Source organism: Motacilla alba, chromosome 5 (assembly GCF_015832195.1).
Source record: "Motacilla alba alba isolate MOTALB_02 chromosome 5, Motacilla_alba_V1.0_pri, whole genome shotgun sequence".
Lineage (NCBI taxonomy): Eukaryota > Metazoa > Chordata > Aves > Passeriformes > Motacillidae > Motacilla > Motacilla alba.
Window position 1 is genome coordinate 14,629,072 of NC_052020.1, and position 26,099 is coordinate 14,655,170.

A 26,099-nucleotide genomic window follows, 5' to 3' on the forward strand; every position below is an offset into this window, starting at 1 on the left:
GACTCAGGGGGAGATTTTTCATGCTTATATTAAACAGCCATTTCCTAGAAACTCCAGTTCTATATTTTCAAAACTTTAAGCCAAGTGATTAATTTCACAGTGTGTCAGCAAGAGCCAGGTTTACCTGAGAAAGCAGACTGCTTCCACTGGGGCCTCTCTCAAGCCTCTTTTTTTCCTTTCAGGACTTTTATATGGTACCATGACAATGGAGCTTGGAGGGAAAGTTACCATTGACTGTGAGAAAACTAACCACAGGGCAGAACTGGAATTCAAGCTAAAGGTAAGATACAGTGTGAGCCTCAGGCTTGCCCCTGTGCCTCAGGCAGGGTTAGATCATTTCTGTACCAGCAATATATGTGAGCACCAGAGTGGGGCCTGCCTGGAGAGAAGGTGTCACCCTGCTGCTGGTTTTGCCTTGTGCAACTCAAACTGACCCCAGGAAGCCTTAGTTTTACGTGACCATTTCTGGCTACTGGCCAAATTTTGCTCTGGAAGTTTGGCAATGACAGTGTGGCTTCTGTTTGAGCAGAGATAATTAGTTTTGCTTGCAAAGTCTAGTGAGTGTACAAAGAGCTTGCAGGCAAGTTAGGAAGTGGATCTTTGGAGTAGCTCTCCAGCAGCCATCACATCTGTACTTGTACCTTGCAGGCGTTGTGGTGAGCTGCACCTTGTGTTTCTCAGGGCTACAGGACCTTGCCCTGATGGCAAGGTGACAGCCCGTTGTCAGGCAGGTAATTCTGAGTGCTGGCACACTGGCAAGTCCTGCACTGACTTGTTCATGTAGCTAGGCCCTCCCCTGGAAAGCCTGGTGATGCAAATTCATGTATGCAGACAAAATGGCAAAATCTTTGAGCATTCCTGTTACTACATGGGTTAAAATTTAGGAGAAAAAGTGATAACCTGTAACTTTCTTTGGGGAGTTAGCTTGATTTTTAAGGAGCATCCTTCTCTCTTCTGCTCCAAACAAATTCTTACCCAAGCATAAAATGGAGAACTGAGAGACTGCAGGACTTCAGAGTTGCAGCCTTAACCAATATAAATGTGAGAGATCACTGGAGTTAGGGGAATCTTTTGTTAACTCTAAGTTGCTTGAGGGCAATAATATTTTTCTGTCTTTATTTCCACTACAAAGGGAACTCTTGCTCCTGTACTTCCCTGACATTTGCACATACTTGTCTTTAAAGCCTGTTTTTCCCATAGGCCTGGTGTACTGTGTTGAGGCCAGTGGGATATTTCCCTGACTTGGGTGTCATCTCAAACCTACAAACACTTTAGAGCCTAAAGTGCTTATTTTCTGGCTTGAAAACTGTATGTATGATTCATCCAAATATTTTTCTGAAAGGTCCTGATGATGTAATTACTTAATGCTCTGCTTTGAGCATTTCCTAGCTGTTTTAGCAGAACTGTGGGAAGTTGCAGGTAAACCCCTTAACTTTGTTTTTAATTTGGATATGTACCAGAGATTGATGTTTAAGATTCATGTGATTATTTTGTCCATGGGTATTGTGTAAAAATTGGGTTTATATTGTTATTTAACACATACACACACACAAAAGTTTGTCTGCACAAATGTTTTCAGAAAGCGCCTGCTAAAACATCTGAAGATGTGTGTTCTGTGAACAGAAGAGCTGCTCACACTCTCACTGGCATTTCCTGTGTTCGGCAGCCAGGAGATGAATGGAATTTTCCATTGTTCTGGGATTATGTTTGATTTTTTTTCCCTTTGACTCTGGAAATACCCTTTTTCTTTGGTTTGTCAGGTTTTTTTTGTTGACCAGAGCTTCTTCACACTGGAGACTTGACACACATGATGTCACCAGCAGTGCCACACTGCTGTTGCTGTCCCATAAGCAGGAAGAGTCCCCACTAGTGCTGCTCCTTTTCTTTGGACAAGGGTGCAAAGGCTGTTATTCTGTACAGTGGGAAAGAGTTGTCCACGTACATTTATCCTGATGTCAGGCTGACAATAAATATGTGTATTTCCAATAAAGATGAGACCTTGCACTCCTGAGTGTTAATGCACCTCAAGGCTTATCTCCCTACCTGCAACTGCAGTGTTTGTGGTATTACAAACAAAAGGAAGGGGGCACAATGTGAGACAGTCAAAATCTGTGTTAGAATTCATTCTGCCTTTCTCCAGAAATACTGTAAATCAGCTAGTTGCCCTTTCCTTCCCTCCTGTTGCATCTCTGTTTGACTCCCTTCCAGTCCTCACTAGAGTGACTAGTTTGCTGTTTTCTCCCCTGACAGCCCTTCTTCGGTGGCAGCACGAGCATTAATCAAATCTCGGGGAAGATTAAATGCGGAGAAGAAGTGCTAGCGAGTCTCACTGGACACTGGGTAACATTTGATATTCGAAGTTTCCTGGCAGATTACGAGCCCGTGGCTGCAGGGTTTGAGGGAGGGCTGGCAGCCCTTGGCAGGCTCCCTGCACTGGAATGGGCACTGGGAGAGCCCTGTCCTGCCTCTTCCCACCCGCCTCAGGGCATGCTGGCGAGCACAGCCTGGGCCGCACCTCTTAAGGTACCTCTGGAGCTCATTTACGCTTCAGCAGTCCCTTTCATTGCAGTGAAAGGAGCGGTCCACTCCCAGAGCCTGAGGAAGCTGGGAACAGTAGGGGGGTTCTCCATCAAAGGCACTGGGTCTGTATTTAGGATCTGAGGCTTAGGACAAGCACTGATGGCAGGAGATGGTGTGTATGAGGTGTGATTGCAAAGACCTTAAGGCTGCCTTTTGTCTGGTGTGTTCAGTACTTCCCAGTTAGGCTGGGATTCAGGGAAGAACTTAGAGGGTTTTGAATTCATTATTTTCACAGCAAACCTTTATGGTAGAAGACAGTTACTACCCTGTTCATTAGCTGAGGGACAGAGACATCGATTCGATGAGGGTGTTATCTCTATGGCCAGCTCAGAACAGCCAGCAGAGCACCTGGCACCTTTGTGCACCCAGCATACACAACTGGTTCACTCAGAGACAACCTCAAACCAAAATCCAGCGAGAATAAAGTTGCATAGTGAATGATGTAGTCTAATTTTGATTGGAACTCCTGGTACCTGAAACAAAAGCAGTGAGCCTTGGCTTTGGGCTGGACATCTGGGTATTTCTCTGAGCAACATTTGAGCATCTACATCATCATTGCAGTTGGTCTGTGGTCCCTTGCCAGTCTGTAGAATTTGCCATTTCTGAGACAAGATTTGTCTCATCTGAAGAAAGCCAGGTGAAATGTGCCTGGATAAAGCCCTTACTATACTGAGGTCCTAACCACAGTGTAGCCTTTGGTACTAGACTTGTCCTGTCAGGCAATCTGTCTTTTTACATAAAAAACTAATCATCATTTTGAAACTGGGAGATTTTCCCTTTCTAAGCATGTACAAGGGATTTGCTCCATTCTGAGCTCCCTGTCCTGCAGGATGAGCCCTATCAGTGGTGAGTTGTGCTGGGCTGTGGAGTACCTGGTCTGTGCTGGGTCCTGCCAACACCACCCATGAGAGCCCGTCATCCAGCGGCTCTCCTGAGCCACAAGGTTGAGTGCTGCTCAGCTCTCAGCCTTCTGCTTTTACCTTCCTCCCTTGATCTTTGTCCTGGCCTCAGGACCTGAAAACCCACCTGAATAAAGAAGGGAAGTAAATGCCAATGCTCCTCAGTCCTAGGGTCACAGCAGCAGTGGAGTGCTTGTATGTATGGTTGTTAGAGATGCACGTAGTGGTGCTTGATAATGCCTGCCTACCTCATCCTTTCCACATTGGGGGTCTCTTAGGGACCTGGGATCAGTCCTGGAACTAGCATATGGGATCACGGGAGAGGAAGTACTGAGGGAGATATTGGAAAAAGAAGCTGGGGATCTTGTTTATATGTGCTGGGTGGGAGGAACAGTGATGAAAGAAGAATATCTTAGGGCTTCTGTGGGCACTCAGGTCTGGGGACAAGACTTAATAGAAGGAACCAGATCCCTTTTTACTCTGATTAATGATAAATGCTGCCACTGTTTCTGGCAATGCCTTGTGTCATTCATTTCAGAAACTTTCAGGAAGAGTTCAGTGAGATTTTATGGGATAGAGGAGGAAAGAAGCCTCCTAACCACCAGGTATCCCTTATCATCATCCAGGAGCAGCTTCAGTTTGTCAGGATTAATTTCTGCCTTGGTTTTCTGATTGTCATTAATTCATTTAATTTTCCTTCTCAGGATGGAGAAGTGCATATAAATGAGCTGAAAAATGGGAACACAGAAATGTTCTGGAACCCGACGAGCGAAGTGCGCAGGCAGAGACTGAAGCGCCACATTGTGCTGTTTGAGGAGCAGACAGACTTTGAGTCAGAGAGGTGGGGAGCTCGAGGAACATCTCACTGCTGCTTCTCTCCTGGGAGCAGGCTTCTCATCAGCAGGGCTTCTCCAGTTCCTCAGCACAGACCTGGAAAGGCAGTGACCTGCTTTCTTGGCACGCATTACCCAGCCATTTTCCTGTTTCTTTCCAGACTATTAACTCTAGAGTATTTCCATGAAGTACAGCTCTGAAGTCGACCTGGGCTGAGAAATAGTGGAGGCTACATTTTATCTGCTTAAAATAACAATTCTGCCTGGACTCCAGAGATCTTTTTAACTGCTGGAGCATTTTTATCAAAAGGCAGGATGTCATCCTGAGGTTGGATACCTCGTTAAGAAGGGTTATTTCAACCACAAGCTCTTAAAGTAGATGTAGGGATTGCGGGAAGTCCTGGCATCCGCAGAGCAGTACTTTGAACCACATAACAGGATTTTATGAATGAATGTAATTAAACAGATGTTTAACCCTGCCTCATAATCTCAGCTGAGATCTCCAATGCAGTCTGCACCAGGCTTTGTAGGATGATCTAGGTTACATAAAACAGGCATATAACTTAGTGTCAAGTTTGACCCTGGCTGGATGCCAGGTACCCAAGAAAGTTGCTTACTCACTCTTCTCTGCAGCTGGACAGAGGAGAGAAAATTTAATGAAGGGTTCATGAGTTAAAGGACTATGAGAAAATATTTGTTAGTTACCATTGGGGGCAAAACAGGCTCAACAATAAAATAAATTTATTGCAAAAAAAATCAGACGAGGATAATGACAAGTAAAATAAGCCCCTAAAACCACCTTCCCCTCACCCCTCCCTCCTTCACAGCTCTACCTCCTCCCCCAGTGGCACAAGGAGACAGGAGGGTGGGGGTTTCAGTCAGTTCAACCCATGGCTTCTCCTGCTGCTCAGGCAGAGAAGTCCTTCACTGCTGCGCTGTGGAGTCCCTCCCACAGGATACAGTTCTCCATTAACTTCTCCAACATGGCTCCATCTCAGGAGCATCAGCTCCCTGCAAACTGCTGCAGTGTGAGTCCATCCCGTGGGCAACAGCCCTCCCCAAACTGCTGCAGCATGGGTCACTCCTCCACAGGGTCCTTCATGGACAGGCTGCTCCACAGGCTGCAGAGGAATCTGGGCTCTGGCACCTGGAGCACCTCCTCCCCCTCCTTCTGCACTGACCTTGGTATCTGCAGGGCTGTTCTTCTCACATGTTCTCACCCCACTCTTCTGTAGTCACAGTTAAAACTGTGCCACAACCTTTCTTTTGATTTCTTCCTCTGTATGTCATCACAGAGGCATTATCACCATCCCAGCATTGGCCAGCAGCATGTCGGTATTTGGGGCCATCAGGACTCTGCCAGATGTTGTGGAAGCTTCTAGAGCTTTTTACAGAAGCCACCTCTGTAGCACCCCTGCTGCCAAAAACCAGGCCGTGCAAACCCAATACACTTAGGAAATGGAAGAAGTGAATAATGCACATTGTACAGTTGTTGAGCAAGAGTTGAGCAAAGTAATGTGGAGCTGGCTGGCTTTAATCAAATTAGTTGTTCTTCCTCTCTACTACAGTCAGCCAGCACCAACCAACATCCCAAGCCAGCACATGCGGTTGCTGCCTGGCTCTGCATTACGTTGTGCACTTCTCTGGATGTGGACATCTGATTTTGGTGTTGCATCACATTACCCTAAAAAGATTCCCCTTTTTATAGGTGAAGAAAGGGATTGCATGAAAATAAAAACACACAAAAATTTAGTTAGGAAAGTGATGCCTCAGGTTTTAGCTTTTATATTTTTCAGATTCTGTACTGCTTTAGTGTAGTACTTCTAAGCTTCATATTAGGGGATAGTAGGCTCTCTTCACAGTGTAGGTAGACAAAGCAATTCATTCTCTATCTGGGGACCAAGGATAAATGATGCAAATTTCAGGCCCAAGAGCATAAACAACAGTGGACTGAAGAGAGGAAAACAAGAAGGATGGGGCTTCATAAGCTAAAGTTATAATTGGACAATTGGCTTCAATATGCAAATGGACCAGAACTTATAAATGTGAGAGACCCTGGTCATCCATTTTGGGTTCATCCAGGGTGTAGCCCTGGCTGAGCTCTTGTGCTGCCCGAGGTGTAACCATTGAGGCCTTCTAATAAATCCCTACTTTATTCTTTAACTCCATGTAGTCTCTGTTCTAGGTCAGCCTTCACAAGGCATCAGCAGCAGTGGGCATTATGAGAAATAAAGTCTATTTGTAACTTACAGAGCAGATGTGTTAACTCTGCAAAGCGGGGCAGACTGCAGTACATTTTTCTCTTAATCTTCAGAAGAAGATTCTTTTAAAGGAGAATCTTGGTCTTGTGGGCAAAGAATCTCCCAGTAAGCAGTTCTCTGTTTACCAGAGTTTATGGCCAGAGCTGGCTCCCTTTGCTACATGAGAGATTAATAATGCTACATGCATCCAAGAGAAGAAGGAAAAAGGAAATGTTACAGAGTTCCCTAACAGACATTCTACCAAACTCCTTATTATGCTGACAGTTGCATGAATAAATTGCCATCTAATCCAGGTTATATTCTGCCTAAATTGCTTAGTCTTCCCTGCAGTGCTGAAAATCACCTATTTTCACAATTTCTGGGGAATCTCTGAAGCTCATACTGTCATTCACCTCACCGTGGAGGGTCTCATTGTCTGACACATGCAACTCTTGAGGGAGTAATTTGCCTTTGTCAAACAATTTTGTACTGTTCCTCTAAGGTTTGTAGAATTAGGGGACTCACTCTTTACACCACTGCATTCATTCCTGAGGACAGACTTTACACCACCACAATATATTCTCAGGCTGTTATTTCACTCCTCCCTGCCCCATCCCCATCACTGAGTTTCCCTCCTTTGTTTCTGGGAGAAATTATTCATACACAGAAATAGGGAAGTGACTTGTTAAAAATGAAAGGAAGGCATTGCCCTGCATCCAGTTACTTATGTAAGAGGCTGCATTTTTGGAAGTGCTGTGTTAATGTATGGTGATAGAAATATGATGAAAGCTTTGGGATCACTTTTAAATTAAGAGCTTCACAGCAAGCTCCAAAAGAAATGCAGTAATGAATTCATCTTCTAAATGGCGGACGGGTGTTTTGTGGAGCTGGGAATAATGGAACAGCTTGGATCTCCTGTGCATATTCTAAACACTAAAGCATACAGTAATATTTTGGGAGGGCTAGCTGCTAGTCTCAGAAGTATTTCCAATCTAAAATGAAGATTAAAGTGCTCTGATTATAGGAACTAGAGAGGCTGATCACAGCTTGGCTATAGTAAAAAAAAAGGTATTGATTTTTGTCTGGTAGAAGGCAGATCCTCTCCCCAGGGCGGATGCTTAATGAGAGCAGCTCATATGACAGATATCCTTTGGCAGCTGCAAACAAGTGTGAGTGAAAACCTGTGTCCGTGCTTGCAGCTTGTGAGCACAAGGACATGCTAGTTGCTTGTGGGTTGAATCAGCTTCCTACAGATCTGTTTGTAAATCCTGTATAGGAGGTGCATGTGCAGCTACAAGATGTGCACATAAATTCATTTCCCAGTGCTTCTAAACTTTAAGTATAAAGACTTGTTTTGGGGATAGACATTGATGCAAAGACTTCTAAACAGAAATGCCTGAAAGGTTGAGGAACAGAACAGATTCTCCATCAATCACCTCTAAAGAGGGCACAGGTACAAGTGAGTTGAACATAACTTCCTTATGAGAGCAGCACTGAAGAATTCAATAATTGTTGTAGGTGATGTTATCTAAGAGAAAGTTCCTCCAGCAGGTCACTCATACAGCATTCAGTGTTGCCTTTCTCAGTTTCTTTAATTTACAAGCTAAAAACAGAGGCTGAGCAGTCCTGGTACAGTTCCTCTGGTGTATCAATAGCCCCGACAAGTTTCTGCTCTAGAGTTCCAGCTGGCAAAATATATTGCTGGTTCTAAGGTGGTTTAACTTCCTTCCCTGATTATTCCTAGGCTTTGGCAGCATGTTACCAGTGCAATAAACAAAGGTGATCAGCACAAGGCGACACAGGAAAAGTTTGTGCTGGAAGAGGAGCAGAGGAACGCCGCTCGGGAGCGGAGGGAAAGCGGCACAGAATGGAAACCGCTGCTGTTCCGGCACGATGCCGGGACCAACGAGTGGCACTACAAATACGAGGAGTGAGTGCTGGCCCAGGCGTTCCCAACACATCTCACTGCCTGAATTCCCAGGGATGCAAGTAGGGCTACAGACCTGTCATTGGAGCCCAGCCATTTCCCAAAGCTATGTCCAGAGCTTGCTCTTTCTGAGCTCCATGTCATCATTAGAATACATGCTCGTGATACTAATTGGGAATAGCTGGAAATGAGGGCGTGGCAATGGAAAAGCCACTGTGTCATTGATGCAAATTCCTATTGCTGCAATCAAGTGCAGAGTGATTTAGCAGAGCTTTTCTGTAGAGTTAACAACTTTGCTCTCCTCCCCTGGGCAACGAGGGCGAAGCCTCTAGAGACTGAACCCCCTCACTTATTGCAAAGAGCTGTGAATGTGCAGGGAACTTTCTGTTAGTCCTGTCACTGCATCTGGAAAGCTTGGCTCCTGTCAGAGATGATTGCCTGCCCTGATGCATGTGGAATTATTGTATTGGGCTAATGTGGGATTCTTGCTTTTCTGATTATTTTTTTTTTCATTTGGTCTCAAAAGTCTAAGACCTTGGGATCCTTTGAACGATATTGCCCAATTTGAGAAGGATGGAATACTTCAGACAATGGAAAGACACTTATCCACAAGGATGTCAAACCACAAAGCAACATGCATAAACAATCAAATTACACGGCACAAGGTAAAAAGCCTGTTCTGGGTGTTACCATATTCTTTATGATCATTTAGATACACAGCTCTTTTTCTACAGCCTTTTCATGTAAGCATAAGCTGAAAGTTTTGTTTTGGGTAAATATAGCTTGTGACTATAGACCTGCAGTATTATACCATTATTAGCTCTGAAGAATTGTAATTACTGATTGACTCATTCTATCAATTTTGGCATTTTTCTTCCACCCAATGCTAGTGACAGTGACTCTTACACTGAATTTTGCATATGACTGAGCTGAACTTCAACTGTTCAGTGTTTCCAAAGCAGAAAACTTCCTGTAGGCTTTGGAGTACATAACTGAGACCCCCTGACTTCAGTTTCAGTCTTTGCCATGAGCCTTTATCATTCACTCTCTCTCAGACAAGACAAGAAACATCTTTCCATCCTTTCCCTAAAACAAGATAATACTCCCCTGTTTCAGTGCTTCCATCTTTGGAGCAATACCTGTCATTCATAACACACTTTGCAAATGTAGAGCTGCTAAACTAGCTAAGTATAACCCATATTCCACTGAAAAACTTGTATCTTATTATGTACATAGACTTTTCTTTTGTAATACCCCACATCTGAATGTCTCTGATTCAGTGGGGAAGTTGGGGTTCATAACTGCTTTTCAGACCCTGTAGTGAGAAGTTTGGATCAATGTGTTTGGTTTACTCATCTGAGAGAGAGGGAGAGACTTTCCAAAGTGCATCAAGAAGCTAGGCATAAAAATTCCATGACGTTTAGATCCTTCGTGCACCTTCTGAAAAATCATTGCTGGGGAATTTGATTCTAATTTTTTATTCTTTTCCAGCTTTCTCTTACATACCTGGCCAAGTTAGGTACACAACAAAGGAACTATAAGGTTCATCCATAGTATGTGTCATTTAAAGCTACAAGAAGACTTTGGATAGATTGGTTTTAAGAATCTTAATTATCTTAATTTGGATAGATTTGGTTTTAAGAATGTTGTCACTTGGGGAAATGCTTCTGTATGAGGCATGGGTATAGTATCTTTAAGTAGCTGCCAGAGTCCAACTCCAACTGCTAGGAGTTGCTGAGAAAGCAATCAAACTTCACAATCTCACACATTATTTCCCAGCACCCCAAACTGTTTTGTTTAAAGCAATCACACACCTCTTCAGTGTGATAGAGACTGAGTCTCATCTAATCTCTGTTTTATCCAGAGGTCTTCCAAAGACTGCAGGTGCCGCAAAACCAGTGATCAGCCATCCAACCACAGCCAGAACACAGAGAGCAGCTGTTCAACGCCAGAGTCGGTGCAGGAGCTCTCAGATGATGATGGCAAGTATTTGGGTGTCACAAGACTTTAATGTTCTTGCCTTGGTACTTTAATCCTTGAGCCAGCCCTGGGACATTTCCCAGCCCATTTAATACCATGGGCCAACAGCCCACAGGTAGCACAGGAAATGTTTTGCTTTTCTGTTCTCTGTATGTGCTGTTTCTGCCTTACAATGAGGACTTCCCAACTCCTGGCAAAATTGGAGAAATACGGTGACATTCCAATCAACACACAGGAAACAGGCTGTGTTTCTCTCTCTTTTCTCTGCCTTTGTTAGAGGTCACCTTGAATGTTTGAGAGAGTGAGCAGGTGTGAGCACTCCTTTCTCCTCCCCTCAGCTGAGGAGCATTGTTTCCTTAGTGCTGATTGAGAAGCACCCTAACCCAGAGTCACAGAACCTGTTACAGTGGCTTGGATGTTCTGGGTGGAAGATTCTGTTCCCTGTCTCCTTCTCCCCATGTTTCCTCCTGAAAGTTTCCCCCCTAGCAGTGACAATTAGTTCACAGCCACCCACTTGCTGTGTTGTGTTTCACTACCACCAGAATGGTGATGCAAAACATAATTGTCCTTCAATTCTTTGCCACAGGGTTTGAAAGCCTGTGCGCTCAGTGTGGGAAAGAAATGAATCACCTGAAGGAAATTCACTCAGCTGTCTTATCCTTACAGAAAGCCCAACAGGACATACACAGGTAACCATTTTCTGTCATGAACCAGTGATTTTAATCGGCTAAAGATAACTTGTGGCATTTAACTCCTTACTGTGGTCTGTAGAGTGTCTCTGTGAGCTGCAGGAGTGCAGTTCAAGTTGTTGTAGGTAAAGTAACCACTTATCACACCAGAAACATAAACCCATGTTCTGCTTGAAACAGTTTACTTCCTTTCTTTCTGGGTGAAAAGCGTCACCTCAGGATGTTACTCAACTCGAGGTACTGAGACTGAGAAGGACTGAGCCAGGCCTCAGCTAAAAATAAATCTCTGCCAGGCAGGAGTGTGTGAGGTCTCCCTTCTGGTCCAGCATGTTAGGAATTTCTTCAGTTTGCTATAGAGATGCAAGGGTGTGGTCTGAAAAACTGGGCTCCATGGAGAAAAGCACTAAACTCCAGTTTTTTGTACAAATGGCTGGTTGCCATCTGAGGGAAGCAGTAACCACATCTGCTACTGACAAAGGGCTTTGCCCTGCAGACTCCTGTGGGAAGGTATCAACTGCTACTTCAGCTCCAGGGAGCCCCGCTGATTCCCCTCTGTGTGAGGAGTATTATCCAGCCCTGCCAAGGCTTCTGTGAGGTGGGATCACACATGAAGCCTACCCTTTCTGGATGCCAGAGGCATTGGTGATATGGTTTTAGCTTCACTGCAGCTCCTGGGGGTGTCCAGGGCAGGTTTGGGAAGGTTAGGGCACAGGTTAAACTCACATGGCTATGAGTGAGTGCTGGATGAAGAGATTTCTTGGGGTTTGTGCCCTTCCCATGCCAGCCAGCTGCAGCCAGAAGCACTAATCTTCCTGTTAAAAAGAGGGAGGCAAAGTCTGGGGGGGCACACTACTCTACCCCTGAGGGTGTCACCAAAGTGCAGCGTTCCCTCCTGATGTGGAAGTTCTGGGTGTGCAGACGTGTGCAGGCACGCCTGCCTCCAACACACAAATAATCATATTGCTTTCTTTTGCAGAAACCTCAGCGCTCTGAACAAAAAGTCCTTCCACAGGAAGGCCTCCTCTGAAAGCTTCCTCCTGGACTCTCGCTGTTGGTTTCTCCTCTGCATCTTTCTTACGTGTCAACTCTTCATTAATTATGTCTTCAAATAAAATCACTACGTTTGGCAGCAATAATGATCACTGGCTGCAGGAGGGGGCCACTCGCGCAAGGAGCCCAGCGAGGCACCAAAGCACTTTAGAACCAACACGGCAGAGGTGGAAGGAAGTGGAAAAACAAGGTTAAAAAGGGACCTAGGAACCTGCAAAACTTTGTTCCTGCAGATTATGTCATTTTTGCCTTTTACATGTACATCTTCAAGGACCTCTTAACCTGTATGGGCCTTAATGCTGAAGCCAAATGTAGCTTTAATTGTGCAATTTGTTTTCTATGTTTTGTCATTTTCTGATGCAATTAATAATTACCCAGCAGTATTGGTAACCCCAAAATGGTAATCACCTCAACATTTTGGAAAAGTCACGGTGGCCTGGATCATAGCTCCAGGAGTGAGGCAGAGCAATTGGGGAGCTGTAAAGAACTGATGTCCACGGTGCCTGTCCGGCTGCCTTTAATTACAGAAAGAACACTTGGTCCAAAAAATCCAGCCCTGGGATATTGAGTCATGATTTGTTTAGTCAGCCCATGCAGAATGGGACCTCAGGATGTGTTTTATTTTCCATTCCACAGAAACTGTAAATATACACAACTCCCTAGAGCCATTCTGCTTTAGGAAATGGGAAGTATTCAGTGAAAGCTCCTCGTCTGGTTACGGAGCTGACTGGTGTCCTGGGTGTGGCCCATCGAGGGTGATGTCAGACACGCACGCCTGTTTGTAAAACCTGGTCACTTACTATTATTGTTATTATTTGCTATATGGCTGTTTTATAATATCACACACTAGCATTGTAGAGAGAAATCCACTGCCCCAGCATAGGTGAGAAGGATGGGAGCGATGTAGGTGTACGTGTGTTCGGTCTTAGGCACGTTTATTGTCAAAGGTCAGGAAAGAGGGATGGTTTTGCCACTGCATTGTTCAACCCTGTTAATAGTCTTCCTATTTTACACCATTTTTTAAAGATTTGCAATATTTTCTGTAGACTGCAGACAATACTAAGCCTTTCTTTTCTGGCCTGAAGTAGTTCCAAGTGGTAAGTACTGCTATATATACAGCCTTAAAATACTTAGTGGTGGTGCCAGTCTGGGCTATCTTTCAATGTAAATGTTTCCAAATTTTTAAGTACATTCCTCATCATATTCCCCAGTTAGGGGAAACCTATTTGTGCTTGATATGTTGAAATAAAACTACACACAACTTTCAGTGGCAGTCTATCTGACAAATTATTTTTGGGTTTGTGTTTGATAGTATTTTAAAAGTAAATCACTTCTGGAGGAAAATCTATGGGAAATTGCCTCCAAGAATGTCAGACCTGGGCCATAAGCTAGAACAGCAATAGCAGTTTGATACCCCTCTGGCTGAAATTGTCTGAAATTGTCTGAAATTGTCTTCTTATTCTAGCAACTTCCCCAGAAAGAGAAGTGGTTCCCTTGATTTCCACTTCTGTACATGCAAATGTACAAACTTATCTTGGACTTGGGAAACCTTTATATCAAGGACTTGAGGATAGTGAATAGATTGTTCCACAGAGAGAACTGCAGCTCTCTGATATGAACAGGCAGGGTAAGAGCCAGTGTCTGGAAGCTGACATTCAGGAAACTGACCACAAATGCTAAAGGGTGAGAGTGGCTTTGTTATTAGCAAAAGTCTCCAGAATACCAAAGCATTCTTCATCCTTGAGGAAACATCCTTGGAGAATATCAGCATTATTGGCACAGATTGGGAGCCTTTTTGAAGGATGTCATCCTAATCACTCTTTCTGAGGAAGTCTGACCTATGCCACATGTGGTGTAAAACTCAGTGAGAGGGCGCTGCCTCTGCTTTCTGGGCTGCGCAAATTCCCTATGCAGCTCCAAAGTGTTTGCTCCTGTTTGGATGTAAAGCTGTGCAAACACATCCACTGATCTCCTTTGAATGCTTCAGCAAGTCAGCACATCTCTGGCCTATCAGCACAGCCCTCCTCACCACTCTCATCCTGTTTTTGGAGCATGTGTTTTGAGTTATGGATAGGAGCCTCTCCACCTCGGTAGGGCTGTTTACATCCCTTGGGTACAACTGTATCCCAGCTTCGGGAAATGGGTACCAAACAACAACAGAAAAAAACCCAAACAGCCCAAGCCCCCCTGAAGCAAATAGAAGCAGTGCTGAGCAGGAAGCCTTCAGTGAGTGTAAATGTGAGTGCAGGAAAATGTTTGAATTATTTCCCTTTTACTGAACTATGCACCCACTTGTAACTGCAGTTGAGTAAAATAAAACACTGTTACCATAAGAGCAGCAGTTCAGTAAAAGGAACTATCAACAAGTTAATTCAGCATCAGTAGAGGAAGAGTTTCCAACATTTACGGCTGCTGCCACAGAGGATTAGAAAATAATCCAAAAAGGAACAGCCTATGAATCCTTGTGTCTTTAATTTGGATCCAGTTTCAACAATCTGGAGGTGAATGTTCCTACATACCAGTTACATGCACGCGGAAAATCAAAAGTATTCTTAACGAAAATCATGGCTAGAAACATTATTTCTCTGGGAGGAATAACTACTGAGGAGAAACGTGAGAACTCTTTCAGGGCTTCAGAAAACCCAGTTATATGCACTTCGTTTGCGCAGCGTTGGGGAATTTCTCCTCACAGCTTTTCCCGCTGCTTTTCGCGATCAGGGTGGAAGCCCTGCAGCACCTGCGGCAATTAGCTGCGATGTTTCTGCCATGAGCCCCGCCTCCCGCCCGCCTCCCCCGGCCCCCCCGGGAATAAGAGCGGCCGCTGCACGGGCCGCCCCAGAGCGATGGGCTTCGCCATGGGAGCCGGGCGAGCGGCGGGGCTGCTGCTGCTGGTAAGTGCCGCCTGGGACCCTCTGGGCTGCGGGCTCGCCCTCCACCTGCCCGCCGCGAGTGGCGGCTGCCAGCCCTCCTCAGCCAGAACCCTAATCCTGGCTTTTGAGGCGGAAAAAGTCTTCCTCCAGCTCTAGCGTGCAGGAGCCGTGTGGGTTTTTCTGTCCTTTTCTTCTTCGAGAGAGACTTTGGTAACTTTCCCGAACTTTTTGATCGTGTTTGATGTGTGGGGAAACCTGCGGCAGCGCCGCTGCCGTGAGCCCAGCGCCCTCAGGGAATGGTGCGCGTCTCCGCATCCTTTCCTGCCGCACTTTGTTCCGCCCTTCCCTCTCTCCTCGGACAAAAAAAAAGTTACAAGTCCGGAGTGAGTTCTTTAGTAGTCCTCGGGTTATTTAAGTGTGAAACTGAAGTTTTCTCACCTCCCCACAGCCACGGGGAAGATTTTCGGTCTACCGGGGAGAGAGTTTAAAGAGCGGGACCCTCTTGGTTTTAGCTTAGAAGTTGTCCGCGGGTGACAATTAGTGCTGGGGAGCTCGGCGGCCTCCCCTTCCCCTCCTCCTGCTTTTGCTCTAGGGGAGTTCTCTCCTTGTGCGAGGCTGGTGCGGGAGGGATGTGACTCAGCTGTCCCGGGACTGAGCCTGCGCTCGCCTCCCTGGAAGCGCTTGGACTAACCGGGACTGGCAGGCGGCGTGGGAGCCCTGCCCAGCAGCGCGCGGTCTGCACGTTTCTTCCTCTTAAAAAAAAAAATCATTCCCAGCGCTCCTGTAGCATTGCTAATTACCTGACCTGTCTTCTGCCTAGGATTCGAGCGAGTGAGACGTGTTGGATGAGTCTGCGGGGCGTTTCCTCAATTTTGCGGGAGCGCAGCTAGCACTGATTCCGATGAATTAGAAGGATACGGGGGAAGGGAGACATTAACCCCTTGCACACCGCAAAAACTTTGGCGCCTGCAGTTCAACTGCAGTGAGATAGTGGAGAGAAAACAAAAGTTTATATGGAGGCAGGAACGTGTGGCAATAGTTGCCTAAAGCCCATCGGCCGCTGCGTGGTGCTGCCTTAACCCCAGCTTTGTGAGGGCAATTACTGCTGTGAGCAGCACTTAGCAGAAATTAGTTTGGGTTTCCTCTGTGGCTTCCCATAAACTTCTGAATGTGTTTCCAAGTCTTTACAAGTTCATCTCCCCGAGATAGTTATCGTGTCCAGGGAGGATGACTCACTCAAAAAGTCTGTTTGCCTCCGCTGTAGGCTGTGCTGCTGACGATGCCTAAAGCCCAAGCGAACTGTGGGCAGAGAGAGTACTTCCATCAAGGCCTCTGCTGCGTGTTTTGTGAAGCAGGTAAGACTTTGAGCAGTTACAGCTGATAGCAATTGCTTCCTACATTGCAAGCTGTGAAAGTGTAAGCCTGGTTGGTGCTGTGAGGACTTCTTGGCTCCATTTTGAACTGAGAGCCTCTTAATGCAACAGGCAATGACTGGGAGAAGTGCTTTGGCATCAAGCCAGGACTCCTTTGCTTGTGTTTGAGGATAAAGTTTTTGAAGGTAAGTGATTTAGTTAACACAAAGAACAGGCCTAGGGGAATTCTGATATTTCTGTGTCTCTAGGCAAAGCTTCAGAGTATGGTTTTGCTCTCCTCTCCTTGCTCAATGTGTGCAGAGCTAACAAGTTTTGCACCAGGAAGAAACCTCTCGTTATTATCAGAAGCTTACTGGTGCATTCAGATGGGATTCACACAAAGGAGAAAAAAGTTTATTGAAAGCAATTCTCCCTGGGCTTGCCCCATTCCTTCAGCAGTGGTACCATCCACAGGCTCCCTGCCTGCTGCAGTGACTCATCCTTCCAGGAGATGCCTTGCTAGGCACCTCATTTTTCACCTCTCCCTGTCTGAGTGCAGTTGTGCCTCCCAGCTCTTCTGTGCCTATTGGTTTGTGTGGCATGTGATTGATTTGCAAGGAAGACTTGAACTTTTCCCAGAAATTTGTGTTGTAATACCTAGGTTTAGCCCTTTGTCTGTCAGAAGACCCTGAGATTGCTGTTGCTGCCAGTTCTCTTCTTCCACAGGTACCTTTGTTGCTGATCACTGCAATGCTTCGCATGTGAGAGGAAAATGTGACCCTTGCAAGGAAGGAAAAGGCTTTACTGCCCATGCCAACGGCTTGGAGGAATGCTTGCCTTGCAGACAGTGCAGAGAGGGTATGAAACCTTAACAATTTCCCTCTTTTTTTAATGTGGAAAACCTGGTCTTCGTTGAGCATATTGAACTTAAAAGTAAATTGCCTTTATGGCCTGAGTATGATCTTTGCACTTGCTAATTTATCTTTTATTTTTAGATCAGGAAACTGTGAAACCCTGTACTCTGACACAGAATGCTGAATGCCGGTGCAAACAAGGGTATTTCTGTGATGATGAGAGCTGTGAAATGTGTCGGAGAATCAGTCAAGAGTAAGTTTGAGAGCAAGTCGCTATTTTTCTTCTAGGGAATGTTAGAGCTGCGGCCCAATCTGTGCCAATAGTTAACACGTCATCAGGCTGTAAATAATTGCCCTGAAGCCAAATGGCATTATTCATGCATTTAAATTTTAGGTGTCAAAACCTGTGATGTTGAGACCTAGAAAGACGTGGACTTGGGTATCACTGTGCTTGTTGCCTATGGCTGTAAACTTGCTTTTTTCATGTCTTCAGGTTGGTATTTCCACAGAAACACACTTGAATGAACTTTCTAGCACCCAGCTTAAAATTTTAGTATGTAGAACTACCTGTTGAAGGAAACTAACCGTGCATGAATAATGCCTATACTCTGTGGTTTGTTGTGGTTTTTTTTTGTTTTTGTTTTTCCCCTCCACTTAGAAGCTAACATACACGAATATTATCTGCTTTGCTTTTATTTTATCTTGTCTTATCTTGGATTATTTAAAGGTACACCTCTATCAAGGTTTATGCATGTTCCATTCATGGTTCTGAGCTCTGTCTGAAAAAGAATCAGGCCTGGACAGAGCTATGAACTGATCTGGAAATGTTGATACAATGTTCTGTTACCATCCACTTCAGGCATCCAGACGGGAAAGAAATCCAGCCGAATTCCACTGATACTACAGAACTAGGCTTAACCAATCAAGGTCTGGTACACAAATTCCACTCAGCTTGGTTTGTTGGGTCTGTGGCTTCGGGCTAGTAACACCAGAGCAGTCTGTAAAACAGTGGTTTCAACTACTGTAATGTATTTAAGAGCAGCTGCCTTTTAGTCTGGGAGTTATTTGCTAAAGACAAGTTCTCAAAGGGACAAACCACCTTGAGTTTCAGTTGGTGAAAAGCTACATGTGTTGGCAAGGTTCTTCAAGTTCCAAGGGTGACACAGCTGGAAGTTATGGATAGTGTGAAGATGTTGACTGTGCCTGGAGTATCTTCCTCTTCTGCCAGGAATGCACACTGTCCATGCTGCAGCCCCTGAAGCTTCCTATTATCTTTTGCATACTTGTTTCCCCTTCAGTGTCTCTCCATAAAACCTTGTGGAAGTTGTATTGCAGCTCTCTGCAGAGTTCCCTGATGCCTTTGGGAGCATGACAGTGTAAGCAAGTGCTCACATGTTCAGGGCAGCATGTCCATGAGAGTCCCAGGACAAACTATCTGGGTTATTGTATTAGTTCTTAGGTTTTTCTCTAGGACAGCAAGGAATATCTTTTTGGGGGACTGTTTCAGTACTAATTTTTTTTTCTTACTTTGCAGGGAAGGAAGCTCATGTTTGGGTTATTCCGGTGCTTCTGCTGTCTGGTTTGGGTTTGTTAGTACTACTTGTTGTTGTTGTTGTTAAAAAGCTGAAGTGTGCTAAAGGTAACTGCTTGATCCATGAAATTTGAAATCCATGAAATCCATGAAATTTGTTTTCCAGAGTTAGGTGAAGCATGCACTGGGGCTGTCCCTGGTTCTTGTGTTGCCTTACAGGGGATCTGTTTAAGCTCTAGTTCGTTTTGCATGTGATTGAAATTGACAAATTAGTAAAGTGAAGAGTAGTTTTGCTTGGTAAATAAAATGCATAATCCTTAACTATGAGCTTTCTTATCTTGCTGACAGATGCCTCTGCTTCAAAGCAAGGTCATAAAGTCCTTAAAAAGGACTTCTCCAATCAGCTTGCCTTGTATTGGCAAAGAGGAAAAACCTGTGTGGGGGTTCAGATGCATGGGGCAAAAAGTAGCAACTAATTAGATCACTAATTACTTGCACTGTGTTTGGTTGTAGAGGTTTTTTTGGTACAAATTGGCTCCCTTTAGTCATTTGAACCTCTTAATATGAATGTTAGGTTGATAAGTCCTGCATGAATTTATTTTTTAGTGGAAACTGAACTGTTTTCCTTGGAAACTTACATTTCTACTGTTGTGCTTGAAAGTATTGCTACTAGTGTGGTTAAAATAATACTGAAAGCACTTAAGATTCATAATAGCTAAGTTTGTTGAAATCATGTCTTACTGATTGTATTGCAGTAAAGACAATTTCTGCCTTCTTTATTGCAATAGCCTACAAAAATGCTGGGAAACAAACTCTACAGGAGTAGAGGAGGTTGCAAGGGTGGCTTAAAAGTCAAACAGCATCTTGTCTGCATTTTACTAAGCAGGATTAAGGCACAGTGTTTGTGCTGTTGGTGGAAGCTAAGGGTTGTAGTGGGGTGAAATGTATGATAGGTCAAAGAAACTAAATGGCTTTTTAAAGCTTTGGCTGTGTTACAAAAATTTCTATTGTGAATAAGTCTTGTGTGATTTCAGCCACGTTTAATTTTTTGCAGTTCTTGTAAGTTTCTCAGACACTCTTTTTTTTTTTTTTTTCAGCTGCCTCAACTGTTAAAGATGTAGAGGGACGTCTGGTAAGTATGTGATGGACCAAGTGTTTCATCTCAGTCTAATTGCTCACAGCCTAATTGTACCTGACACGCAGCCCTCAATGTTTGTCTCACTGTAGATCTCTGGTAGGATGTGTTCCTGTGATGCAACAAGTTGTGATTCATGCAAGGTCAGAAATCAATTAGCGAGTGTCTGATGCATTCAATATCTGCATGTGTCTGCTGCAGTTGGCCTGGTCAATTCTGGAAAACACTTCAGAGCCTCTGACCAGGATGCTTTGGAAGCGGAGAAAAAACTTGGACTAGCTGCAAGTTTTCACTTCAGACTGTCTCCAAGTGATAACTTGATCCAAATAATTTCTTTTTTGCTGCTTCACATGTGTATTCCCCAGCTGATGGCAGCTACTGTTTGGTGTTGCAGCATGGTGGTTTTCCAGCGCTTATTGCATTGTGACTACAAATTATTTGTTCATAAGACTCCTGATCCAGTAAAGTGATTGAGTCTTCCTGCCTTTGGGCTCACGTCACAAGCTACAGACCAGGACCTCACAGTCTGAAGTTTTGGTCCTAAGCAGTCCCAAAAGAGGAGGAGTTCAGAGTTCAGGGCTCAGAGCATGCCAGTCTCAAAGTAGATCCCTGAAAAGGGTTTATCCAGCTGAGGCTGGCTGCTGGCAGATGTTCCATCTTGAAGCTGGGTGTACCCTGGCATCCTGTAGCCAAATGCCATTTCAGAACCTTTCTGTTTGAGTCTGAAAAACCCATTGCTAGTCCAGCATTCTGCAAGACAAATACAGGGCTGGATAAAGTAAATACAAGCTGGCTTTAACTTCTCTAGTTAGAAACTACATCGCTACCAGCACCACAAGGCAAAAATGAGCTCAGTCTTAGTTTTACACAACAAATGTTAGTCTTGATGAGCAGCTAGGGAAAATATCCAGACTGTTCTCAGTGTGTGTACAGCACTTTTTCTCCTCCCTGGAGCTTCTCTTGTCCCACGTCAATGCATTACCCATGCAATGTATGCACTCTTGTCTAATGTTACTAATTAGACATTGAGTAATTAAATGCATTTTAATTATGCCAGAAATACTTGAAGACTGAAGAAACAGAATTGAAAGAGATGTTCAAAGGCTCACCCTACACTCTGCTCTTTTTCTTTAAGGTCCATAAGTGGCTCAAATATGTGAAACACCCCAGGTTTATTGTTGGGTTGTGTCTCCCCTCACGCCCTGGCCAGATTTATAGGACTTCATCTATTTATTGAAGCTGATGAAGAGACATGACAAAAAAACCTGGTCAAAATGCTGTAGCATAGGAATAGCAAATATAGCATGTCTTTAATTTCAATAAAATAGTTGCAGAATGATGCAGTTACAAATTGGTGCATGGTGCCACTTGTCTCTTGTCTAAGAGCTGTCACAGGCAGATGCAAAGTGTGCACTTGGGGTGCTCATGCTGCAGCTTATTTGCTAAGGAGAGTTCCACTGATGCAGTCCTGAGACTGAAAAAAAAGGTGTGTAGGTGCCAAAACACTCAAAGAACCAGTGAATTCACACTGCTCTAATGCCCCCAACTGCTGCTGATACTTGAATAGCTGATGCTGGGTTTTGAAAGTTCAGCCATGACAGTGCTCTTTCAGTCATTTGTTTTCCTGTTTAAGCATTATCCTGTATAAATAAGATCAGCTTCTTTAATGTGTTTATACCCTTAAACAGAAAGTGTTTCAGTGAGAATGATGTACAACTACCCCTGTCATACATAGGGGGTTCCCCCTCACATCCCCACTTATGCGTGTTGGTCATGGGGTGGTGTCACCTGTGGGTCACTGTTGCTGTGCAAGCAGAAAGCATGCTGGCTTATGCTTACAAAGGGCTTGTACCTTAACACAAGTCTCAGGGGCACAACAGTAACTCTTCATCCTCATTTTCCACATGTAAAAAAATACTCCTGAAGCTTGCCAGCTTGAGCACTACTTGTCATGTGAGACATGCTATGCTGCTTTGTGATTGTACTGTTCATGCTGACCTGGTGCTGTACTCCCTGGCTCTGCTTGTTTAATGAACTGACAATGCCAAAAATGCAGGGAGCCTTTCTGGCTGGCTTCCCTCTTTCTCCCCTCACAAAAAACTATGCAATGTACCTGGGTGCTCACTGGCTTCTTTCAACTGCTTATAGTTTGTGAACCCAGCAGGAAAGCTAATCCAGCCACAGACAGCCCAAGGCAGTGCACTGCCATGGAGCTGACAGGATGCTTGGCAACAGTTCTGAGCATCAGCCTTGACACAGCAATAGGCTTGGGGCCCCTGGTGCTGTTAAGTCATCTCAGGTGTGGAAAGGCAATTTAATTCCCTCCTGTCTTAGGAGGGGTATCTACCTTCTGTACCTAGAGAGGAGCAAGCAGCAATCCCCATCAGTAAGAACATTAGGAAAAGTTTCCTGTGGTTGTTGTGGAGGCAACTTGTGTGCCTTACTCTGCAGTCTGGTGGGTGCAGAACAGCCAGGGAGGTGGAGAGTCAGGCTCTGAAACCGTTTTGTCACGATCTACTTGTACAAGGGGGGGTTGTGATGGTTTGTTTTACCAATCTCAGAGTGCAAAAGACACATAGCAGGGGACTTTCAGTATTAATTAAAACAAATGCACCTTTTATTGAGTGTCCTCAGCAAATGTGATCGAAGGATTAGAAAGGAGATAAAGGATAGTGGGAGAGAGAAAAATAAGTGGGGGACTAGCTACCAACAGAGACAAAATCCTCGTGGTCTGGTCAATAGATCCATCTTGTCATGTCGGGGGGAATCTCAAAGTCTTCGGTTAAGTCAGGGGTCTTGTAAAGTCTTATGTCAAGAGAACAGGTACAGGACAGTGGAGAATAAATCTGTGGGGAACAAGTACAGACAGTCCAGTTCTGAACAGGACAATTCAGCCCAGCAGCGAGCAGGACCCATTGTTTCAGGACTGGTTCCTATGGGAAACCAGTCTTGGTCCAGCAAACACACCTGCAGGCAACACTTGGCAGACATCGTGCTTCAGTCAGGCCAGCGCAGCTGTGTTAGAATTTTAAGGGTCTCAGTCCTTGGGGGGGGCTTCAATCTCCGTCCTTGACGGTGGTCATGTGGCACATGAGGGATCTTCTGTGGGGGGGTCACCAAAGTTACCCCAGAAAGCTGGTCTTTCTCTAAAGGGGGTGGCATCTGGCCAAGAGGTGGGGAAATCCATGGGCTATCGTGATGAGCGGGTATTGTGAAGCAGGCGTAAGTGTACAGAGCGAGCTGCTCCTTGTCAGGCCCTGCCCCAAGCAGTGTACTGTGGTGACACAGCAAGCACAGCTGTGAACAATCACTTGGCAAGCATCCACCTCAGCCAGGCCAGAACCCCAGGCAGGGTCTTCAGTGTCTTGGTCTGTCCTTGCGACAGTCGTGAGGCAAAGGAGGGAAACTTCAGACTGTCTCTTACACATTTGAAGTCTGATTCTGTAAAGGCTGTTACTTTGCCAGATTATCAGTTCTCCTTTTATGTCTCTGACATCTGGTGTCTTCAAGTGTTTCCTTTCCTTCCCCCAGAACAAAATAGTGGAAAATAGTGTGGTTTCTGAGCAGTGCACTGTCCCGTGCAGGAGCTGGAAGTGCCATATGACATGGTTGAGGAGGATTACTAAGTCCTCATTGGCAGCAAAATCTGTTCAGAATTCTGCTTTTCAGCAGACTGCCTTATCTAATGCTCCAAGTGGAACTCCAGCAAATTGTATGATAAGTGTACGTGTGTGAAATGATCATTGTATTTTCTCTAATATAGGTATCTCTTTAGTTGAGCTCGTAACTATTCCTAGAGCTTTCAGCAAAACAACTGAGGAAACTTTCCCTTAAAGATGTAATAGGAAGTATGGGAAGTCATAGCTTGGGGGAAAAAACCATCAATCCCTCATTTAATTTACACTGCCTCTTTCATCTCCCTGACAGAAGCTACTCTTTTGTGATAGCAGCAAAGTTGGAGCCTGTAGCGTGTTTGTTTCACCATGCAATTTTCTTTACTCCAGTACTTCCAGGTCTGCTCTGAAATCTGCTCCCCATCCCCTTTTTGCTGTGTGTGATGTAAAAGCAAGCTGTCAAATAGGTAAAAAATAACAGTGACTGAAGCACCCTGATTTGCTGGAGTAATGGTTCAACTTTGTATTACAGGTACAAGAGCCAAGTCAGATAATTCTTAAAGATCTCTCTCAAAGTGGTAAGTATTCCATAAATTGGCTGTACTTGGAATTTGGTTTTATTTCCTGTTGACTTTAGTCTACTTAAGTAGTAGTATAAAGGGGCTAATGAATATTGCTTAGAGCTATAAGGCTTCCAGTTTATTGTAAAATATGCTGAAATAGGATTATTGCTGCATTTGTAATCCCTGTGCTGAACTGTTCTACTTTGGAGCATGAATTTTCTGCATGGGAGTATAGCACAGTCATGAGTTTAAGAATAAGAACAGTAAAAATTTTTGAAAAATGTTTTAAAACGAATTGGCATTGCAGCAGTGTTCTCTGCTTTACTGCGTGAGGTGTAGGTCAGCGTGAGAGATCTCTCCGTCAAATATCCCCTCATGTGGAAGAGCACATCAAACCTCCATACACCCCCCTGTACCCAGCAAATTGTTGTGCTGGCTGTCCAAGTGATGGGTTTTGCTTGTGGTGGTCTTGGTGGGGCAAGCCTGTGCCAGCAGCATAGTGAAGTGGTTAAAACTTCCCCTTCAGTAGCCCTGCCAAGGGAACATGCCAGCCATTGAAGCCTTCCTCACAACCAGCTTTACTGGATGGTGTCCTGCCTCAGGAGACCCCTACTGACAACTGCACCAATACCTTGAGCAAATTTCAAGACCACTTAGTAGAAAACCTGTCTGTCCTGCTGCTTCTTAGGTGCCAAACCCTGCCTTGGTGCTGCTGTTTGGTCTGTGCAGGTATTGGCTGAAAATTAAGGGGAAAGTATGTGTGTGAGCTATGGGAAAAAAAGCCCTGTGTTTTAAAATCCAAGCTGATGTGTGTTGTGTGTTTCTTTTGCAGAACTGAGAGAGACCTTTGATGTCTTTATAAAGGAAGTACCACCACAACAGTGGAAGCGGCTTATGAGAACTCTTCTCGAGGAAAATGATATTGATAAAATTATTTCTAAATTTCCTAATAATAGAGAAGAACAATCATATCAGATGCTTCTCATCTGGAAAAACAGACTGGGAAAGAAGCGATGTATTATTGATTTACTGGATGCATTGAGGCACATAGATACCAAGGCTTATTATAGCATATCAAAAACTTTAAAAAGTAATAACATTATTAGTAAAGTAGAAGCTGACGATTAATGTTTATGAGGAACTGCAGAAATGTTCTTGTGTACATGCGTGTGTCTTCGGACTTCCTGTAAATCAAGGTGCCAGAAACTGCTGGTAGAAATGGAGTTGTTAGCCTCCTCACCTCATGGAGAGAGCTGGAAGGGATGTAATACCTTTGTTGTTTTCATGTTTACATGACCTTCCTACCTCTTAGTCATAAACGATTAAACACAGGTGCTGGATGCCCACTTCGGAGGCAGGACCTCGGGCATCCCTTAGTTTGTGGCAGTGCTGTGCCAACCTGGGGGGCGGGACGAACAATCCGCTGCTGGTTTTGAGTACTGTGATGCTTTAGTTTCCGAAACGATTTTGTATCGGACAGCTCAGCACCGCTATGTTTGAAGCACAGCAATAAAACCCTGGCTCAGACGGAAGCTGGCTCTGGGACTTTGTTCTGACGGCGGCGCCTCCATCCTTGGGGCTATTTAAGGAAAGGCGGGCGGCACTCTGAGCCCGGTTGGCACGGTGCTCTTGGGTGACGGGGTGGCCGCGGTGCCCTGGGCGGTCATTTCCTGGCCGTGCTGTGTGAGGCCCGGCGGTGCCGTGCGGGGCCAGGCAGTGCCGTGTGGGGCCGTGCCGTGCTGTGTGAGGCCCGGCGGTGCCGTGCGGGGCCGTGCGGGGCCGTGCCGTGCTGTGTGAGGCCCGGCGGTGCCGTGCGGGGCCGTGCGGGGCCGTGCCGTGCTGTGTGAGGCCCGGCGGGGCCGTGTGGGGCCGTGCCGTGCTGTGTGAGGCCCGGCGGGGCCGTGCGGGGCCGTGTGGGGCCAGGCAGTGCCGTGCGGGGCCGTGCCGTGCTGTGTGAGGCCCGGCGGGGCCGTGCGGGGCCG

The 26,099-nt window shown here is 45.2% G+C and overlaps 2 protein-coding genes across 10 annotated transcripts in view; both read left to right on the forward strand.

The window, feature by feature from the left end:
- The window catches only part of OSBPL5 (oxysterol binding protein like 5), a 173,945-nt gene extending 160,480 nt beyond the window's left edge, over positions 1-13,465 (forward strand). For all 8 annotated transcript variants that reach the window (XM_038139070.1, XM_038139072.1, XM_038139069.1 and 5 more), the window contains 8 exons: positions 183-280; positions 2,251-2,340; positions 4,184-4,320; positions 8,297-8,482; positions 9,006-9,144; positions 10,344-10,461; positions 11,046-11,148; positions 12,125-13,465. In XM_038139070.1, coding sequence (XP_037994998.1) covers positions 183-280; positions 2,251-2,340; positions 4,184-4,320; positions 8,297-8,482; positions 9,006-9,144; positions 10,344-10,461; positions 11,046-11,148; positions 12,125-12,260 — 1,007 coding nt within the window. In that variant the 3' untranslated portion in view covers positions 12,261-13,465. The remainder of the gene's footprint in view (positions 1-182; positions 281-2,250; positions 2,341-4,183; positions 4,321-8,296; positions 8,483-9,005; positions 9,145-10,343; positions 10,462-11,045; positions 11,149-12,124) is intronic.
- Positions 13,466-13,602: 137 nt separating this feature from the next.
- Positions 13,603-25,647, forward strand: LOC119701871 (tumor necrosis factor receptor superfamily member 26-like). 2 transcript variants are annotated; one of them, XM_038139075.1, is made up of 9 exons: positions 13,603-15,089; positions 16,333-16,423; positions 17,147-17,278; positions 17,416-17,527; positions 18,134-18,201; positions 18,809-18,913; positions 19,903-19,937; positions 24,087-24,132; positions 24,950-25,647. In XM_038139075.1, the coding sequence occupies exons 1-9, from the start codon at positions 15,042-15,044 to the stop codon at positions 25,243-25,245; spliced, it is 933 nt and encodes a 310-aa protein (XP_037995003.1). In that variant the 5' UTR covers positions 13,603-15,041; the 3' UTR covers positions 25,246-25,647. The 2 variants fall into 2 exon arrangements, with proteins under 2 accessions (XP_037995003.1, XP_037995004.1); XM_038139076.1 differs by having other exon boundaries at positions 18,809-18,859.
- The last annotated feature ends 452 nt before the right edge of the window (positions 25,648-26,099 follow it).

What these genes read in the sequence shown, in the direction of transcription:
- LOC119701871 (XM_038139075.1), top strand. Translation starts at nt 15,042, where the DNA reads ATGGGCTTCGCCATGGGAGCCGGGCGAGCGGCGGGGCTGCTGCTGCTG. An exon ending in CGGCGGGGCTGCTGCTGCTG is followed by an intron (nt 15,090 to 16,332) that starts GTAAGTGCCGCC and finishes CCTCCGCTGTAG; the next exon opens with GCTGTGCTGCTGACGATGCC. An exon ending in CTGCGTGTTTTGTGAAGCAG is followed by an intron (nt 16,424 to 17,146) that starts GTAAGACTTTGA and finishes CTTCTTCCACAG; the next exon opens with GTACCTTTGTTGCTGATCAC.